The sequence below is a fragment of the Aquarana catesbeiana genome, linkage group LG03 (genome assembly GCF_042186555.1).
Source record: "Aquarana catesbeiana isolate 2022-GZ linkage group LG03, ASM4218655v1, whole genome shotgun sequence".
Taxonomy (NCBI): domain Eukaryota; kingdom Metazoa; phylum Chordata; class Amphibia; order Anura; family Ranidae; genus Aquarana; species Aquarana catesbeiana.
Window position 1 is genome coordinate 386519321 of NC_133326.1, and position 21783 is coordinate 386541103.

A 21783-nucleotide genomic window follows, 5' to 3' on the forward strand; every position below is an offset into this window, starting at 1 on the left:
AATAGTGGGCTGAAAATGGAAGGCAAAGATGGACTGTTGTGCTGATACAGTTGGAGAACAGCAGCCTGAACAATGGCTTCATTGTGTGAAAAAGAAGAAAAAGTGCAAAGCACTGGTGAAACATAATACAGAATATAAAACACCTGAAAAAGGGAGCACAAATGTAATAAGGCACTATAAGGCCTCAATCACATGGGCACTGAGGTCTGTACACCATGAATGGTCCATTTTTTTCTGCGTCCCTAGCAGACAGGTGCTGCGTGTAGGTGGCCCATTCAAGTCTATTAGAACACAGCGGCTGCATGGACCCAGCTGATTATCTTAATGTGACAGGCATGCAGGTGCGTGGCCCCAAAGGCACACTGTCTGTATTGAGGGCTATGCACCCATCCAAGTTCGTGCAGCCGCTGTGTTTCTATTCACTTACATAGTGCTACTCCAAAAAGATAGACAATTGGCTTTTTAAGCTGTATGGGGCTTAGCGTCTATGTGAATAAAGCCTAATGCCGTGTACACACGGCCGGACTTTTCGACCAAACTTGTCCGACGGAACAAATCCATCGGACAATTCAACCGTGTGTGGGCTTCATCGGACCTGCAGCGGACCTTTTCTGTTGAAAATGTGACGGACTTTAGATTTAGAACATGTTTCAAATCTTTCCAAGGGACTCGAGTCCGGTCGAAAAATCAGTTCGTCTGTATGCTACTCTGCCGGACGAAAACCGACGCTAGGGCAGCCTTTGGCTACTGGCTATGAACTTCCTTATTCTAGTCCGGTTGTACGTCATCACGGTCGAATCCGTCGGACTTTGGTGTGATTGTGCGTAGACATGTATGATTCGACGGAAGTTCGTCGAAAGTCTGTCAAAAGTCTGTCGAAAAGTCCAATGTGATTCAGTCCGTCGAAAGTCTGGTCGTGTGTACACGGCATTAGGTTATGGTTCTTACAGGGTAAAAAATGTTGATAGGCCACCACTTATTACTGGTTTGAGGTGGTCTGTGAACCATAGAACCTTGAAAACATCTGCTCTAAATCTATTGTAAAAAAAAAAGTATTTTGTCATTGTAAACACCACCTTCTAATTTATAATTTTATCTATAAAAATGGAATTCACCCAGCAGATACCTACCCTATCTATAAGGTTGGGTGTTCTAGAATTGCTGACAGAGTTGCCCGCGATTCTGGAACATGGTAAAATCACTGCAAAATTTGTTTTTTGGACCTCAAACGTGCAAAAGAAACAGGCATTTTGTCATAGGATCTCCCGTGCTGTGCATTTATACTCTGACAGGGGGACTTTACCCCTACCCACTATACACTAATCAGTGCTTGATTTTGTTAAACCCGCTTCTGTCAGACAGACTGCTGTACACACTAACCAAAAGTCATCTGGTTCCTGCTGAACTGGCCGATTTTCAGACATTGTGTACCCAGATTTACATAGCTAATGAAAGCTTAACTCAAAACAAAACATCCTACATTAGCTACTTTAGGAAATTTACCTAGCTTTTCTCAAAGGCTGTAGAATGCCACTGAAGTCTCATATTATGTGTTAAAACAAAAATATTTGACATTGGTGTACTGTGGGCATAATTGTATTTATTATACTTTCTTTACACCACCGTAATGTAAGTATAAAGCCTAAAGGACATAAAAGCTCATAACAAAGGTCACTGTTCTCTGAAATCAACTACAGTAAGTACCCTACTTACGAACAAGTTCTGTTCCAGAAATACGTTTGTAAGTCCAAGTTGTTGGTAAGTCCAACAAAGATCAGCGCTTGCAGACAATGGCTGCAAGTGCTAATCAGTGTGGTCAGTGTGTTCTGGTGGTGGGAGCCCCCTGTCAGAACACAAGGGCACAGTACTTGTGTTGGTACGGTGACCTATCAGTTTTTTTTTTTATTAAGCCCACTGGGTTGAATGAAAAAAAAAAGTGTGTGTACCCAGCTTTACATGGTTGCACATGGAAAATACTATGTAAGGGGAACAGGAGAGACTGAAAAAATAAACTAATATGACTACTATTTTGACATTGTTTTCCTTAGTACAGCGGAACAAACCTTAATAGACCAGCTCTATGTGATCTTACCTGATATGTGTAGTCCCCTCTGGAATACTTCATACATTGTCATGGCATCATCATAGTAGTGTGTAAGCAGCTTTGGGCCATCTCCTAACACAGAATGGCGGGCACCATCACCAGCCTACAACACACACAAAAGGATACTGATAGCAGATTATGCCATTTTACTGCAGTGTCTACAGTTTGATAGTGAAACTTTTCAAAGCATTGTGCAAACTAATCCAGAGCCTTGTTAAATCATCTGATTATAATATCACCTGCTATATGCATGTGTTATTTATAGTTTTTGATAGCATAGGAAAGGATTAGAATCCCTGTCAGGTTTTTACATCTATTTTACTTTTTTCTATTAGAGAGATTTCTCCACATGTTTTGTCACAGTGACCCTGGAGTACAGGAAGCCTAGACCCCCAGTCAACTTTTTATTGCTGATACATGGGAACAAAGAAAGCAGGCTTAAGATTATACCGCTACCTAATTGTGCTCTATAATATTAAAAATATACAACTTTTAGTTCATACCAAATATTAAAACCTGGACTATACCTACAACTATTACAAAAGCAGAAAAAAAATCTGTCAACTGTGAAGCAAGGCCAAAAAAGATGAAGTATATCTGCAATATTTTAGTGTAATGTACATTACACTAGTGAGAGACATAGGGAAACACCACCCAAAGCATGCAGTCGTATAATACACTGACCACATATTCAGCTGACAGAATAAGGGACATACTGTATAACACAAATATTAATATATTATTTTTTTTAAATAGTTTTTTTTTGGGTTTTAATTGAATTTAAAAAAATGCGTGGGTGTCCCCCCAAAATCCATACCAGGCCCATCAGATCAGGTATGGATATTAAGGAAAATCCTGTGCCAAATTTTTTTAAAACAATGGCGTAGGGGTCCCCCCAAAATCCATACCAGGCCCTTCAGGTCTGGTATGGGTTTTAAGGGAACCCTGCGCCATAATTTAAAAAAATGGCGTAGGCGTCCCCCCCAAAATCCATACCAGACCCTTATCCAAGCAAGCAACCTGGCAGGCCGCAGGAAAAGGGGGGGAGCGCTCTTGTCCCCACCTTATCAGAATCTGGAAGCCCCCAATAACAAGGGTACCCCCAGATCCTGCCCTCCCCATGTGAATGGGTATCGGGTACATTATACCCCTACTCATTCACCAAAAAAAGTGTCAAAATGGTAAAAATGACAGTAGACAATTTGGGACCTTTGTTAAAAAAGAAAAATGGCTCGCGATGTCCATTCATCTTCAATCACAGCATCGGACAACACGAGAAAAAAAAAATGAAAAAACTCATGCGGCATAAGAGGAAGGTGAGGTCATCCATTTACATCACCGTGTGGAGGCTTCAGTTGGCGAGAGCCTCCCACGGCGGCGGAGTTGTTTTTTTCTATTTTTTTTCGGATCGTCGGAAGCTGTGATCGAAGATGAATCTACATCGTGGGACAGTTTTTTTTTTTTAATAAAGGACTTGTCCCAAATTGTCTACTGTCATTTTTACCATTTTGACACTTTTTTGGGTGAATGTGTAGGGGTAGAATGTACCCGATATCCATTCACATGGGGGGGGCGGGATCTGGGGGTATCCTTGTTAAAAGGGGCTTCCAGATTCCAATAATCCCCAGGCCCACAGACCCCCACAACCACTGGGCAAGGGTTGTGGGGAAGCACCCACCCCATGTTGAGGGCATGTGGCCTGGTACAGTTCAGGAGGGGGGGCACACTTTTGGGGAGACCCCAACACCATTTTTTTTCTAATTTTGGCACAGGGTTCCCCTTAAAATCCATGCCAGAAATTCAGGTCTGGTATGGATTTTGGGGGGACCCCCACACTTTTTTTAATTTTAATTTTGGTGCGGGGTTCCCCTTAATATTCATACCAGACCCAATGGGCCTTGTAATGGACTGGGGGGAACCCATGCTGTTTTTTTGAATAATGTTTATCTATATTGCCGGGATCCGACAATTCATTACAGCCGTGAGCGGTTTTAAATGACTTATTTCCCTTTAGAATTGTCATTTTGTTGTGGTATTGTTATAAACACAGGAAACATGCGCTACTTTACAGGCATACTAGGGATTCCCCCCCAGGCACGATATTTAAAGGAAAATTTCATTTTTATTGTTTCACTTTAAGCATTATTAAAATCACTTCTCCTGAAAAAAACGGACGTTTTAAAAACTATTTTTTGCATTGATACATGTCCCCTGGGGCAGGACCCAGGTCCCCATGCTGTTTTTTTCAATGATTTTTATCTATACTGCCGGGATCCGACAATTCATTACAGCCGCAAGCAATTTTAAATGAGATTTTTTCCTTTAGGAATGTCATTTTGCTGTGGTATTGTTCTAAACATGGGAAAGATGCGCTATTTTACAGGCATACTAAGAACACCCCCCAGGCACGATATTTAAAGGAATATTTCATTTTTATTGTTTCACTTTAAGCATTATTAAAATCACTGCTCCTGAAAAAACGGCCGTTTTGAAAACTTTTTTTTTGCATTGATACATGTCAGGCAGGACCCAGGTCCCCAAATACTTTTTATTTCAATAACTTGCATATAAGCCTTTAAAATGAGCACTTTTGATTTATCGTGTTAGTGTCACAAAGACTTTAACGGTGTTCTGTGGCTTTCGAATTTGCTGCGAACACCCAATGTTCGAGTTGAACTTACGCTCGGGCTCATCCCTAGTTCTGAATAAAGTTCCTGAGCAGCCTGCAATACCTGAGCTGAGGGAGGGTTTTGCTTAAGTAGTAATAAAAGAAAAACTGGGGAGCTGATAGAAGTGCCTTTTCCTGTGTAGCCTATGCTCTTTATCAATAAGTTTGCCCCCTTTAATAAGTCATTGTAATGCCACCCATATTGCTGCCCTTTTAACAGAATGAACGTAACATAACACCTGTGCAGCATTAGTGTCAGCTACCTGTCACCCTGTTTAAAAGGACAGGAATATACTGTAGGTGGCATTACAATGAGTTATTAAAGGGGCCAAAGTATTGATAATAATCCTCCTAAATCCAATTTTTTTTTTTTTGAATGGCAGTTTATTATTGGGAGAATGAGCCGCAACAGCAAGCCATGTGTTTGGCTTATGGTTGTGGTGCAGTCCCATTGACCTGAATGGCCATATTTTACATGGTCGTGACACAAATCATCGCAGCTTTGGCACATGTGTAGGGGCTCCAGTTGCATTCTAGACTTAGGGTGGGCAGCCAAGGGGCAGTAATCGCAGCTGAGTTACCTGTTTTTACCACCCCTTGACCGCTTATAAGAAAAAAGTCTTAAAGGGAGCAAAATTATCTGTCTGAAAGAACTGACCCTTTAAAGACCAGTAGATGACCATGCGCTTTGGGCATTACGCATTCCTGAGCCTTGCACTCTGTGTGTCACCCACTCCTGAGACTTGCACCCTGTACATTATATGATTCTGCACTATCTATATTATATGCACCTAACACCCACACTCTATATGTAGGCTTAAATTTTAAGCCCTTACCACTGTTAACACAATGCTGTTACACCCCTGGGTCACCTCATAATTCTCTATTGGGTGCCCAAGAGAGGGCCCTGCCATATAGGCTCTATGGGGCCCCATGATTTCTAACAGGGGCCCTGCTACTGATAACAAAAAAGAAATCTTAAAGTGTAACTAAGGGCATTTTTTAAAAAGTTTTGTATAAAGGGGGGACGGATTATAACACCTATCAGATTTGTATAGCTGTCTGTGTCCTCGTTAGGGAGATTTACCCTCTCAATTTGTCTTGTTTACTTTTATCATCGAAAGTAAAAGAAAAAAAATACAAATTTTGAGCTCACGCCAGAACAGGAATAGAGAGAAGATATTCCAATAGGGACACTAGTTCTGGTAACCCTGGTGATGCCCTGGGATTCCCTCACTTTGGATGGATTTTCTCTCACTTCCTGTTTTGTTTATGGGATGGGAGTTGATGGAAAATCTCCCCTATATGACCCACCCATACTCTATCCAAATTGAAAACAAATGCCTTTAAATACACTTTAAAGCAGAATTAAACCTGTACCTTCACTCCCTGCCCCAGTGACACAACATGAAATAAGAGACAGTTTTTCCAAATAGAGAGTGGATTCTCTTCTTAGACAGCTGTCACAGGATTAAGTGTCACCATTGGGGCATTTCACCTCTTTTTTTTATTTCTAGTAATAGTTGTAAATATTTACATTTCCCACCACTATCTGTCCTGCTGAAAATGGTCCCCATGGCAAATGGGGATGCACACTGCAGTAAAAACCTGACGAGGGTTTCTAACTGTTCCCCTATTCTATCCAAAGATTTTAGCATTTAGTTATAATTTAACTTGCAAAGACTATGATTACCTCAAGTTCTTTTGACTGCATTAAGAGGTTGCATGGCGGTTTCACAGCTTTGGGTCGACTAGCGAGCCAGAATGCAATGACTGCGGCAAAGGCACCTAATCCCAGTACTGTGGCGGCTGGCACATTGCGGAGGAACTGATTGAAGTCTTCGAACTCTAGCAGTCTCAAGCTCTTCAAGATCTCCCGTGCTTCCATCTTGTCAATTATGGAAACAGCAAATTCTATGGGATAAAAGACAACAGAACATATTAAGTGACAAACAGGTGCTCAAATTGTTTCTAAATATTGACTATAATAAAATATCAAGATATATTACATGATGTTTAGATGATAGAATAATCAAATTAATGCAATGTGTAAAACAATCAGGCCTATTTAACAAGGTAACAACCAATGTACAAATAAGTAACTCATGGCACTGCTTTAGGAAAACTGGAGCAAATAAAAGTGAAGCAAACATGAATTTACTGCCAATAGTATATAATCAGATTGTATGTATACTTTAAAATGTCAGTTTATGTCTTTATTATGGCAATACATATTGAAAATACTCTATGTTACCTATGCAAAGTAACAGATGCAGTGCACAGGCAACACAAGGTGACTACACAGAGTACCTTCCTCAGGCTCACATACCACCTCAATCTGATGTCAGGCCCTCCTCCTACACATTCCTTAGCATGCTCTTCCAATGTAAAAACACTTAGGCCTGGAGAACACTGAATAGCGGGGAAGGGAGGGCGAGTATCATATGTTCCCCATACCCAGAAGGATTAGGTATTTCATAAGCTCTGGTGGCAGATCATAGCATCGAAGCAGAGTGCAGGGAAGGTAAGCACAATTCAACGTATGATACTTGTTTTGCAGGGAACCTGTTCCTTTGCCTAGTGTGGGAAAAGTAATGTTCTAAACACATATGGTAAAATAGTTTATGTATGTCCAGATCAAACATATGATCATTTTGGGGATTAGAGCAGTTTATTACGTAGTTAAACAGATAAGCAGCCCCTATGTGCTTTATCTTAGTGTAGCGCCTACCCCAATTTTCCAGGGGTCCGGTGGTGACTCCCAGAGGTGGGAAGGGCTGACATACATTCCCAGGGTGCTGGTTACGAGGCATGGTGGCTGATGAACAAGATAGAAATTTGGCGCCAGTCACTTTTATGCTTGAACAATGAGAAGTTTATTTCTCACAAACAAGAAAAATGTGGGAGAGAGGGGATAGGGCATAGGACACCCTTAGTCAAATGTAACGATCAGCAGACGGGCAGATTGGCAGACTCCTTGGACAAAAAGGTGAGGTAAGGTAGACAGCAGTACAGGAAAAGAGACTTTAAGCTGAACCAGCACATCTGTACTTTGTAGAATAGGCTGTCTCCTATAGTAACTGAACTTAAATCATGGAAGGTGCAGAAACTTTATGGATGATTCAGTCTTGACGCTTTCCAGGGCTATCACCTCTGGTACTTTATCACAGGTCTACATCCTTTCCTTTATGCTTTCAAGTAGTGAGCAGGTTCTTCCTTGCAGAACCTTGAGCACAGGCCTACAGGGGCTGTTACACATATAGCCTGGGCGGGGAAGACCCAGATCACCTGACTTCTTCCAAATAAATAGCTTCTCCCAGCATTCATAGGGGCCAGCCTGATTGGCTGGGAAAGGTATGTTTATTCATAACCTGAATTCACTGTAGCTCATCACTCTAATGTCAAAGGCAACAGCGCTACCTACTGACAAAAGGAAGAAACCACAGCTAAACAGAATTAGGAAGAAAGCCATTTGACCACTAAACACTACAAATTAACCAGGCTGGCTACCACCCAGCACAACTAAATTGACCTGTACCCCTTTTTAGGATGAGGTTGCTACATTCTCCCCCTGCCAAGGAGACTACATCCTCGAAGTCTGAAAAAAAAAACACATTTGCTCTCAAGCCTGGGAATGGATGTCAAGACAAAAAGTGGATAGGGAGGGGTAAAGGAAAGGATAACTTTGAATTACAAATACGTATGGTATTCCACACGAAAACAAATGAAAAATGCAACAAAGCAATGCCATTACATCCTAACTATCTATAGACTATGCTTCAACACTGCTCCTTCATATTCCTGTATTCCTGATTCTGATTTTGATCTGTGACTGTCTTTCTTTTTAGAATATTGTATAGCAGACATACCCTACATGGAATTCCCCTGAAGAAAGGACTCTCTCTAAGTCCTGAAACGCGTCAGTGTCAATAAAATAAGGAACTGTATTTACATTTCTGTTCTGCCTTGTTTTTATGTACTTTAGTCATGGTGATGTATGCACCATACTTTTTTACACTAATAAATATATTTCTATTTTTCTGATACTGTGCTACTGTTTTGTTGCCCTTAAAGTCCCATAGTATATTTTTGGGGGATACTCTCCTTACATGATTCTAATATTGGGATGTTGGTAACCTCTGGGTCTACTTAGGTGGATTTCTACAATCACTCCCTAGAGAGTAACACGTTTTCCCAGAAAGTATATACACATTCTATTAATATACTTAAAGCATTAAATTCCAGAACATTTCGCTATGAAGATAAGGGCTTTACTGCTCACCCAGATTGGCTCCTTTGCTGCCATCTGGTGACAATAAAACAAGAAAATGTTCACTTGGATACTTTATCATCCGTGTAGTATAGGTTTCAGATGTAGGTTTTCCCCCCCGGCACAAAAGCACCCCCTGCCTGACTACCTAACTAGAATATCCCATTTTCTCTGAAACCCCAGAGTCCAATAGGCACAGACTTAAAAATTTTCCAAAGTGCACCAAAACAAAGTCATTATTTGAGGACTCATACTGCCTCTGCATCCCCAGAGTTCAGTAGGAACAAACCTTGGCTCACACACACAATAGGAGCTGACTGGCAGGGAGGGAGGGGGGAGAGAGGACAGAGGAGGACAGAAGAGCTGTGGATGACAGAGGCACGTAAACTGACCGCGGTGTCAGGACTCAGCATTGGTCACTTTACGGGGGGGGGGGGGGGGCAGAATCAGGCAGGATCAGACAGGTATTTTAGGTGATACAAAGGGCCAAATTACACAGCACAAATACTGTGCTGTATAACATGCTTTAAAGGAACAGGATCTTTTTTTTTTTTTAGAGTAACAAACGCTTTAAATATCCACAGGTTTTAAATCTTTTTACATGTTTTGGCTTTGTCATGTAGGATAGCTGCCAGCTTTTCACTAACTACCATAACATTTTTTTGCTTCGCCTGCACAACTGTCCGAGTTCCAGATTTCCATGTTCTCGCTAGGGTTTGTATAGCAGTAGTTGAGATAAAAGACACAAGTTTAAAGCTGTTGTAAAGGTTTGGTGTATCTTAAAAAGATGGTCAGTTTAGGAGGAAAGAAGGGGGATTGGTAGGGTCAATCAGGTATTATAAGAAGAACATCTTTAATAAACAAATATGATGTTAAACATGGAAGACACAAAAAAGCTTAGAAAAACAATTATAAGGTAACAAACACTTTAAACTAATTAAAGGTACACATGGCAGGTTGTAGGTTTAATAAGACTTTGTAGGGATTTTTTAGGGCTGCTATCTCCCAAGTATCAAACATGTATCAGAGTGCTAGCCATGCCACAGCCCGAAAACAGTAGTCTGAGGTGCCCAGAGCAAATTTCTTTTAAGTTCCTATTTTTTTCTTGACCAATGTTGACATAATATGTCCTGTACCTTATTTCTATTAAAACTTTGCTTAGATCTGTCTTGGCTTTCTGTTGACAATAAATTGTTTATATAATTTGCAGTTGCACATCTAAATGCCTACTTGAGCTGCAGCTGGTGTGTAGTGGGTAATATTCATTCTGACATAGACCCTAGCCCACCACATTTAGTTTTAAATAGGCATGGACATGTACTAGACGTGAACTGAGATATGAAGCACTGCAAGATTTAAAACTACGAATTGAATGTCTATAGGGCAGGCACTGCTAAACAGCAATTCTATAGAAATACAGCAATGGATATTTTTTTGTGCTTCCTTACAGGAAACACTTCAATTTTTTTAGGGTTCCAGTTTTAGGTAAAACTGCAGTTATTGTATGTAACATTCCTCCATGGCTTTCAGTTAAACTGCCAATTAGCATCTTATAATTTTGGGGGCTCCAATAATAAAATCTCTACTCTGGCCCCTAGACCTAAAAGATTCTCATTTGAAATGATGAAACTGTTGAGTATTAAAGCACATCTCTGGGAAAAATATGAAATCCAGACAATAGCTCCCACCCATCCACCCTTTTAAAAAAAAACTCCAAAGTCCTTTCTTCTTACCTAACAACACCATCACATGACTCTCCATGGTTCCGCTTCCACTGGACCAGTGATCCAGCACTGCAGGCTGGGCCCATGGCTGACTGGACTTATTGCCACCCCCCATTGTGAATAGAGTCGACCGATATACCGGCCGGCCGATATTTGGCCTTTTTTAGAAATCGGCATCAGCCGATTATGCAAATTAGGCCGATATTTAACACTGACCACACCGTGCCTGTTCTTCCTCCCTTCCTCACACTCCATCGGCAGAGCAGCGCAGTGCGCTGTGTGAAGTGTGTGAAACTGACATACCGTATGTAACTGAATGCAGAGAGAGACCAGCTGTCAAAATTGAGCGTTGATGTTGGGGGTGGGCGGGACCCGGGGTGGGCGGGACCCGGGACCCAGCAGCTATCAAACACCAGCCAATGGGATGGCATCTGGGCAGGCCGCTACGTGTATGTGGCCCCGCCCCCTTTCTTAAGCAGCCCAATCATTGGCTGGTGTTTGATAACTGCTGGGTCCCGCCCATCCCGGACATCATCGCTGAATTTTGACAACTGGTCTCTCTGCATTCAGTTATATATGTCAGTTTCACACACAGTTACACTATATCGGCTCAGCGTGAAACCTGCCAGTGCCAACCAGTGTCACCTGCCAGTGCCATCTGCCAGTGTCAATAAGTGCCAACCAGTGCCACCTGCCAGTGCTAATCAGTGCCACCTGCCAATGCCAACCAGTGCCACCTGTCAGTGCCAATCAGTGCCATCTGTACTGAGGACATCAAGTGTGTGGTAGAGTGACAGGAGAAAGCAGGGGGGGAATGGAGTGGGAGAGTTTATGAGATGAAGGGAAAAAAGAAAAAAGAAAAATCACCCTAAAATTTCAGCCGCAAAAATCAACATCATATATCGACCGTTGGCCGCCCCGATTTCTAAATATTGGCATCGGCCAGAGAAAAACCCATATCAGTTGACCTCTAATTGTGACTAACCACTCCGCAGCTGGAGATTACAGGACCTGTGAGGACATCACCAGGCAGCACACATGGCCCCTGCAAAGAAGGCTCCTTCTACCTGCAGTCCAAAAGAGAGCAGAATCCGGACCCTGCATGTAACATCACACAGATTTAGAACATTTGGGGGTTTATTTATTATTAATTTTTTCTTTCTGTGATTAGCCAGAAATGGGAAAGGGCCCTGTCCAAAACATAGTTTTAAAGTAATTTTATACTGCTAACACTTTTCAAGCTGACATGTAAATGCCCTGCTGTTACTGCCTACAGCATTTAGTGAGTCTTGCTATAAAATACAGAGTTAACCATTGCACAACAGCTGATCAGTTTCAGGAATAGCTCAGAAAATCCTTCAACATCTACTTGGCATGTTCACTAAACAGTGTCATTAATCACATACTATGAGTCCCTTCTCACTATTGATGCTTGGAAACTGCAAACCTTTGACTCCAGTGCTTGAGAGTTTATTAAGTAAGGATGCCATTTTTATTGTTCCGCTCTGCTCAATATAATATTATTGAGAAATACTAAAGAGAGAGATTCGGGTGTAAAAGCCAGAGAAAAAAATGTGGTGTTGGGTGCACAGATCTCCCCCAAAAAAGTACAGTGTGCTTCAGGAATTTATCATGATTTAACCACTCCAGCCCTGGAAGATTTTACCCCCTTCCTGACCAGGGCACTTTTTACAATTTGACACTGCGTCGCTTTAACTGACAATTGCGCGGTCATGCAATGCTGTACCCAAACAAAATTTGTGTCCTTTTTATCCCACAAATAGAGCTTTCTTTTGGTGATATTTGGTCACCTCTGCGGTTTTTATTTTTTGCGCTATAAACAAAAAAAAGAGGGACAATTTTGAAAAAAAAAACAATATTTTTTACTTTTTGCTATAATAAATATCCCCCAAAATTGTTTTAAAAACAAATCTCTTCATCAGTTTAGGCAATATATATTCTTCTACATATTTTTTGGTAAAAAAAAACACCACAATAAGAGTATATTGATTGGTTTGCGCAAAAGTTATAGCATCTACAAATCATGGGAAAGATTTATGGCATTTCTATTTTTTTATTTTTTTTACTAGTAATGGCGGTGATCTGCGATTTTTATCGGTACTGCAACATTCGGGCGGACAGATCGGACACTTTTTTGGTACCATTGACAGTTATACAGCGATCAGTGCTATAAAAATGCACTGATTACTGTGTAAATGTCACTGGCAGGGAAGGGGTTAACACTAGGGGGCGATTAAGGGGTTAAATGTGTGTTCCCTCACTGTGTTCTAACTGTATGGGGATGGGATGGACTAGGAGAGGAGACATATCGTTTTTCCGACTTAGTAGGAACACACAATATGGCTCCTCTCCTCTGACAGCACAGAGATTTGTGTGTTTAAACATAAAAACCCCCATGCTGGCACTTGTGCATGCGATCGCGCATGGCCGGCCGCGGCCACGTGCATCGGCTCCCCCACCGGGCAGCGGGCATGCGCACGGGCCCTCTGGTAGCCGAAAATGGGTAGGACTTGCCCGTACAGGATTTCGCCCAGGGGAGCCATTCTGCTGAAGTATATCTGCGTGAGCCAGTCAGGAACCGGTTAAGCCCAACATTTGTTCAAATCTAAATTATCAATTCTGGGTGGGTTGACCCACTCTAAGATCTAAGACAGTTCTGGAAAACAAGTTTTATGTGCACAATTTTACAAAGTCACAGCCATGTCACATACCCTATCATTTGAGATCTGAATATCTAGACCTGTCAAAAACAGGAAAATTTTGTAGTTTGCAAATTGCAAGTTCATTTTAGACCTACTCTGTCAGTTCAAGGTGCCAATCAAATTCATCACATCTTCTGCCATTTTTCTCCTGTGTTTAGCATTGTGGGATACAATAGTTGTACACTTCAAAACAATTGCTCTTTGTGGAGGACATGGATGCAATTGCTAAACAACAAGTTATTCTGTGCTAAACATATAACAATCATCCAGCACTGAGCAGAATAGCATAATCAAACCCAGTCTTCTATATAAAAACACCGCTGTATGCAAGGTACACATTCTAAGCACTCTACTGTTTTGTTCTTTGTAAGCTATAGACTTTTCCTGCCAAATATTTGTATTTTTATTACGAGACGTAACCCCCACACAATTAATACCTAAAAGTGTCAAATCTGTCATAGCGAATATAAAAAATGTCAAGTTATGCACCCGGGGTTAAAAAAATGCAAGCATCATACATACTAGGAGGAGAAAGCCCAGGGAGTCAATGGTGGAGAAGGATCTGGGTGTTCTGGTAGATGACAGACTTAATAATAGTATGCAATGACAAGCTGCAGTTTCTAAAGCAACCAAAATACTTTCTTGTATTAAAGAGTTATAGACTCCAGAGAATGAGACATACTTGCCCCTGTACAAATCATTAGTAAGATCTGTAATATGCAGTTCAGTTTTTGGCACCAGTTCACTAAAAGGATATTGGGGAACTGGAGAAAGTGTAGAGAAGGGCAACCAACCAGATATAAGGTATGGAGGAGCTCAGCTATGAGGAAAGATGAGAGGAAATTAAAGTATTCTCTTTTGAGAAAAGGAGATTAAGGGGGGATATGATCAACATATATAAATGCGTAAGTAATCCATATGGTGAACTTGGCATTGAGTTATTGACTTTCAGGTCATTACTGAGGACAAGGGGGCACTCTTTATGTCTGAAGGAAAAGAGGTTTAACCTACACATGTGTGAAGTCTTATTCACAGTAAAAGCTGTGAAAATGTGGAATAGACTCTCTCAAGAACTAGTTCCGGACAGCTTAGTAGATTGTTTTAAAAAAAGAGCTGGATGCATTCCTAAATGCACAAAATATAACTGGATACTAACATTTATAGGTAATAACACCAGGAGTAGTTGATCTAGAGAATATCCGATTGCCTCATGGGGAACGAGGAAAGAATTCTTTTCCCCCACTGGAGTACATTGAATCATGCTTTATTGTTTTTTGCCTCCCTCTGGATCAACTGTATGTATATGATTTTCAATTCTCTCTCTACTGGATAGACTCTAGTCATCTAGTTTTTCAAACTGACTATTTAAGAAAATGTGTTGAGTCTTTTTTTTCCAAAACGTGTCACAATGTACAATATATACAATAGGCGAAAATGACTAGCGGGGTTTGTTTAAAGGCCCGTTCACAATGCACAAAGGGAACACACATATCTTGCAGTGCATTGCAATGCGTGGTAACAAATTACTGTGAATCGGTGTGGTGTGCTGCAAAATGCAAAAAATGGTATGTTCATTTTTTTGGTTATTTGGGTGCATTGACAGCTTATTCAATCATTATCGCAAGGTAACGTAAATGTTTGATTTGGATCATTTTACCAATACTTCTAGAAACTAAACAATAAAAAGATCATAAGGCAGACCTGTGGTCCCGAAAGTTCACACAAGCTGTAACCTATGTACTACTGTACTACTCTGTTATTACAAAGGTAAAATCTTCATTGCACCCATGTGACACATTAGCCAAAGATGACAATTTCTTGCTATTTACCAGCACTAATAAGTAAAAGTGATTGGTTGGGTTTCTCCAGGACCTTCCTATATTAAATAGTAAGCTAGATCTGTGAAAAAATCCCTATACCAAAATTTCAAGTGGTAATACATTCAATTTAAAAAAAAAATGCTGACAACCAAGTTTTTTATGACAGAAGAGAAAATGGGAGTGACGTCATCAGGGCCAGGCCATTCAAGCGCCCGAACAGAGAAAACCCAGAAGGAAGACTAGGAGAGGATGGAAGCGCCGAGCACTGACAACGTAGAACTGAATAGTGTCCTTTCACAGTGCATACTAAATTATTATGGCATAAACCTGCAAGGGTCCCATTTACATATTTTTTTTGCAAAGTTAAATTCCGCTTTAAGTATCTTTGTTCTAAGAAAAGGCTTAAATTCTAAAAGCCAACAAAATCCCTATCAGCTGATATACACAAGAGCAAGGTTTGATGTAAAAATGTCAGCTTCCAGATAATCCTGAAGCCCCATACACACTATCAGATTTTCTGCTGATTTTTGCCTTCAGATTTACCAAAACCATGTAGTGCAAGGGCCTGCCTGATTGAATACAAATTGAAACTCCTAAGGTTTGACCTCATAGTAAATCCGAAGTCAAAAATCAGCATAAAATCTGTTAGTGTGTATGGGGCTTAATACATTATAAATCAATCGCCTTAGTATACAGTCATCAACACTCTTATGCCCCATACACATGGTCGGACATTGATCGGACATTCCAACAACAAAATCCTAGGATTTTTTCCGACGGATGTTGGCTCAAACTTGTCTTGCGTACACACGGTCACACAAAGTTATCGGAAAATCCGATCGTTCTGAACGCGGTGACGTAAAACACGTATGTCGGGACTATAAATGGGGCAGTAGCCAATAGCTTTCATCTCTTTATTTATTCTGAGCATGCGTGGCACTTTGTCCGTCGGATTTGTGTACACACGATCGGAATTTCCGACAACGGATTTTGTTGTCGGAAAATTTTATGTCCTGCTCTCAAACTTTGTGTGTCGGAAAATCCGATGGAAAATGTGTGATGGAGCCCACACACGGTCGGAATTTCCGACAACAAGGTCCTTTCACACATTTTCTGTCGGAAAATCCGACCGTGTGTACAGGGCATTATTGTTAACATAAAATAACAAGTAAAATGGAATTGCTGGGTTATTATAAAGATCCTACAAAATTAAAGTGACTGTTTTTTTTTTTTAAGTGATTGTAAAGTCTTGTTTTTTTTTTTCTCCTATAAAAATAACAAACATGTTATACTTACCTGCTCTGTGAAATGGTTTTGCACAGAGCAGCCCAGAGCCTCCTCTCCTCAGGTCCGTCTTTGATGCTCCTGGACCCTCCCTCCTGTTGAGTGCCCCCACAGCAAGCAGCTTGCTATAGGGGCAACCGAGCCGAGCCACAGCTCCGTGTTTTCATTCAGACACTAGGACACTGTTCACAGTTGATTGACAGCAGCGGGAGCCAATGACACCACTGCTGTGTCTCAGCCAATCAGGAGGGAGAGTCCTGGATGGCCGAGGACACATTGCTGGATCGAGAGGGGGCTCAGATAAGTATTAGGTGGTTGAGAGGGGCTGCTGCACACAGAAGGCTTTTTATCTTAATACATAGGATGCATTAAGATAAAAAACCTTCTGACTTTACAACTATATTAGGATAATTCACGTAACACTGAATGCATATTAGGTGAGCAGCAGCAACACATTCCCAGAAGTATATACTTACCTTTCCTTTGTCCCCCAGTTATTTCATTCAGCCGCTGGACAGGGCTAAAGGATAGCTGTACTTTAAAGGGCAAAAACTTTCCAAGTGAATAGCATTGTTTTTTTAAGCTTATTTACATAGCATTAGGTGGACTGTACGGTTTAGCAATCTTTCATGTCTGCAATGGGTCAATGATTTTTGTAAGTCTAGTTACTAGTGGTTCCAGACATAAGGGCTTTTCCAAGTCACCTTCCTCCCATGATGCATTCCTTCTACAGTTGGCATGGTCCTCTCCGCCCTGATGCTTGGCTATTTTTAAGGGAGTGAAGTTGTAAGTGAAGGGCAGGGCCGTCAACAGGGGGGACAACCTATACTCATGTAGAGGCCCCAGGCGTCCCAAGGGGCCAGGCGTCCTGAGGGACCTGGCCGCCTGTGTGGAGTTCAATTGCTGCATATTATGGGTTACATGAACCAGCAGGCCCTTCTTCCCTGTGTTCAATAAGAAAGCTGCTGACACCCCCCTGAGCACGATAGACACCCCCCCCCCCCCGGCTCCCCCATACTCTGTGCCCGCACAGAGCGAGGAGCATGATGATGCGATGGAGGGGGAAGGGGGACTGCAGATGACAGTAGCAGTGTGCTTAGAACCTGACACAGGTGAGTTTACCAATACTGCAATATATAATTTTAGAACACACATGGGTTATCTCCCAAGAGAAGTTCAAGCTCAGTTTTTGTCATTACCCCACTCTGCATGAGCAAACCTCTGGCCCAGGATTGGTGGGTCAGTATATCTAGTGAGTGTGCTGTGAAGGTGGAGGAAAATCATGTGGTTGAAACAGGAGGAAAATCATGTGGTTGAAACAGAAGATAAATATTGATGGTCATGTGGAACCTGACACAAAGTGTGGACAATTAATTTGGACAGTGGAATTTATGAAACATTGGGAAATTGAGCACTTTTTATATTTGCACTTAAAAAAATGTTTTGGTTGATGTGCAAGTTTCATTTTATTTGGTTTATAAAGCAGTTTATATAGTGAATGAATTTTAAACTTTAATGCACATATATTTTAATGCAGATATATGAATTTAGTACACACATCATGGGAGATGAATGTGATGTTTTAGGTTATTTAAGTGTAGCCAAGACCCGGGTCCCCTTTGGTCTAATGAGAACCTCCAGAGTTAGGGATAGCTGACATCCATCTATGTAGAGTGGGTTACGAGGCATGCTGGGTGTGATGCAAAGTAGATTCATGGGTGCCAGACACTTCTTGAATGCAAAGAGATTTATTGTCTCTTAAACAGAACTGTGGGAGAGACGGTTTAGGGCCAGGACACCCTTTAGTAGCTGCAATGTTAATTGGCAGACTCAGAGACTTCTGTAGGTAGACAGCCATGCAGGGAAAGGCACCCAGCCAGACACTACATCTGTATGTGTAGACTGTTGTCTCCTATGGCAACAATCTTAAACAGTTCCTAACAAAGGTTACAATGAACTCTTTCACTTCCTCTACAATCTCCTATTGTAGATCGTCATTCAGCTGAGCTCCCAGTCTCTCTCACTGGACTTGCTGATCCACTGCCACTGGATCTCCCGAGCTTTTCCAACCTTCTCGCTCAGTATCTTCCTCAAGCGTCACCCCCGCATCCCTGCTGGGTCCCTAGCATGTCATCCAAGATACTTCTCAAGCGTCACCCCACTGGCCTGCTCGGTCCCTAGCTTGACACACAAGGCTGCTCTGAAAGCGTCACCTCCGCAGACTGGATCCCTGGCTTGACTCCTGCTGAAGTTTCCTAACTTCTGGTTGGACTGCAAGCTGCAGTCCCAACCCTATGCTGCTCTCTTGCTTCTGGATAGGCCCTCAGACAGCCTAGCAGCCAGATTTCCCTGGGATAGGCCTCAGGCTCTGGCCTAGCAGCCCGGGACAGCACAAAACACGTCCACCCAGACAGCCATCCAGGTGGCACAGAAACCCGATCACCCGACCTCGCCCAAATAAATAGGCTCTCCCAGCAGGCACAGGGACCCAAGAATATCCATGTCCATTGGCTGATATACCCCTAATCTGTCCTTTTAATGTCCTTGTCTTATCTAATGCCACCAGATACCCACCCATCTAGTGACAGAAGAGAGAAGTGCAGCAATTCCAGAATTAGGGTGGAATCAATTGAACTCCTATCAATTGGCCAAGGCAACTATACCTGGCAGGTAAATTTACTAGCAACCCTGCCTAAACATCAGGGTGCTACATAAGCTGTATACATAATACTGTATTTATATAAATCCATTTGAATCCATAGGTGGATAGACCTCGAGTGTGGATATGGGATGGGCACTGGGTTACTGCTCTCTAATCTATGTGTTAAGTATGTGGGGACGAAGGCTTATGTACAGCTTGGAGTTGGCTCACTGCTTGTCTTGTGCCTGAGCACTACCTACCAGGTGTTAGAGAGGAAGATGTACAGCTGTGTGTCCAGTCCTGGGTCCCCAGAAGTCATATGACTTGTTTTTTTGGTGGAGCCTCTTGACTGTTGGGCCCCGGTATTCAAATAGCTTGCTGTGATTGATGGAGTCAGTTGCCCAATGTTGGCTCCGTAGTATTTACAATGCTTGCTCACTTTGATTGGTGGAGTCTCTTGCCAAATGTTGGTTCCCTAGTATTCAGGCTGCTTGCTGTCAGGGCCAACACCAGCATAGGGCTGCTTAGGCAGACACCTTAGGAAACCAGGATAGGACTGGGACGGGAAAGAACATTAAAGTGCAAATTCACCTGTGTAGACAAAAGTCCTTGCACCAGCTATGGTTGTTGCTGTAGTAACTAGCATTGCTAAAGCAGGGTGGGAGAGGATTGATATGATGCAGCTCACCTAGTTCCAGCTGAAGGGGGAAAGCAGAATCAAATAATCTGCACTCCGCCTTTCCCTGCAGACCGGATACTGGTTTTGGCACCACGCTAGTCGCAGCGCAGCCGTGTTGAAGCGCTGCACTGTGTATGGCCTGTAGGACTGCTCAGTGCTCACTGTGGACTGGTCTAAAGACAAGTTGTTAGACATCACAATGTAAATTGACTGACAATAATACTGTATGTGGGCCTGTGCTGTGACTGACTCTTTGCTGGATGGGGGTGTCTGTTTGCTGGATTGAGCTGTCTCTTTGCTATATTGGGATTTCTCTTTGCTGGATTGGGATGTCTCTTTGCTGGATTGGGATGTCTCTTTAGTGAATATATGGGGATGTCTCTGCTGGATTGGGCTGTCTCTTTGCTATATGGGCATGTCCCTTTGCTATATGGGAATGTCTTGTTGCTGAATATATGGGAATGTCTGCTGGATTGGGCTGTCTCTTTGCTGAATATAAGGGGATGTCTCTTTGCTGCAATGGATCATCTCTTTGCTTAATATTTGAGGATGTCTCTTTGCTGGATTGGACAATCTCTTAATTCCTTGCTGTTAAACCTTGAAAGCACTGATGACCTGGAATACACTTTTAGCTTTCATATATTGGGTTGTAAAAGTGTTAAAATAAAAGTGGGTGCACTGAAGGACTCGGTGGGACGGTCAGTGGGTGGATTCGGTGGGATGGCCAGTGGGTGGGCCCTGGAAATGTTGATGGTCAGGCCCATGGGAGGACCCAGGACTAAAGCCAAAATTTCTGATGGCTGCCCTGGTAAAGGGTAATGAGCAAGACTTGAGAAGACCCGATATAAGGACAAGAATTTCTGAGTTGACCTTTCCCCTTAACAGGCTTCCCTTGTATATGCATAGAGCTACAGTGATGGACAATAATGGAACAACAAACAGCCTACTATGTAAAATGAGGGTCTCACTCATTGAATACAAAGTAGCAGTAACACTGTAGAACCCCTTCTCTTGGAATATGAGCAACATATAGGCCACATTATAGGGACTGTAATACAAACATGTGAATATTATTTGAAGTTTATGCCCAAATGTGGACTACCTGTAACTAATTATTTGGATGCTGAGTACAAAAGTTGATTGCTGAAAAGCATCTAATTTTTGTTTTACACAAGATGGACACTAAAGTGGGCCTAATGCCCATACACACGATCAGAAAATCGTACGTAATATACCGCTTTCGAAGCGATCGTATGATCAGATCGTTAGTACAGAGGTTTTGAGAGCCTATCATGACAGTTCATCCGATATTATTCTATCGGACGTGCACAAAATTTTTTTTCGTACGATGCCACATCGTACGATTTTCGTTTAATCAGTACAGCTATCGTTCGAAAATGCAATACAAATGCATTACAACACATGACATCACTTCCAAATTTTTTTTTTCAGTCGTGCACAAATTTTTGTGACTTTAGTAAACTCATCAGATTCGATCTGAGATTAGCATGCAAAAAAAAAACCGGACGATCATTCGTCCAATAATCTCATCATGTGTACGGGGCTTTAGTGTGCCTATGCCTGGAAGAAGGCTTTTAGCAGTTAGTTTGGGTTTGGGAACAAGTAGAGGTCTGGAGAAGGCAGCTGTGGTAGTGGAGTGGTCAGGTAGATTCCCTGGATGCACTCACTGTTTGTGCTACTGTAGTGTGGTCTTCTTACATGGCGCAGGGCTCGTCTAGGGACCAGACCCGCAACCACCGGAGAGCGAGACCTTGCAGAGTGTATGTTATATATACTCTTGATCAGTCCTAATAGTGAAGAAGTGTTGAGGAACCTGTTAGTGTAACAGAGCTGGTGAGATGGGGTTGGG

At 42.0% G+C, this 21783-nt stretch overlaps 1 protein-coding gene across 4 annotated transcripts in view; it reads right to left on the minus strand.

The window, feature by feature from the left end:
- ACSL6 (acyl-CoA synthetase long chain family member 6) overlaps positions 1-21783 on the minus strand; it is a 318324-nt gene that overhangs the window by 140031 nt on the left and 156510 nt on the right. For all 4 annotated transcript variants that reach the window (XM_073620688.1, XM_073620690.1, XM_073620689.1 and 1 more), the window contains exons 2-3: positions 6466-6686; positions 2093-2207 (exon numbers count right to left, since the gene is read on the minus strand). In XM_073620688.1, the coding sequence (XP_073476789.1) occupies positions 2093-2207; positions 6466-6686 (336 nt within the window). The remainder of the gene's footprint in view (positions 1-2092; positions 2208-6465; positions 6687-21783) is intronic.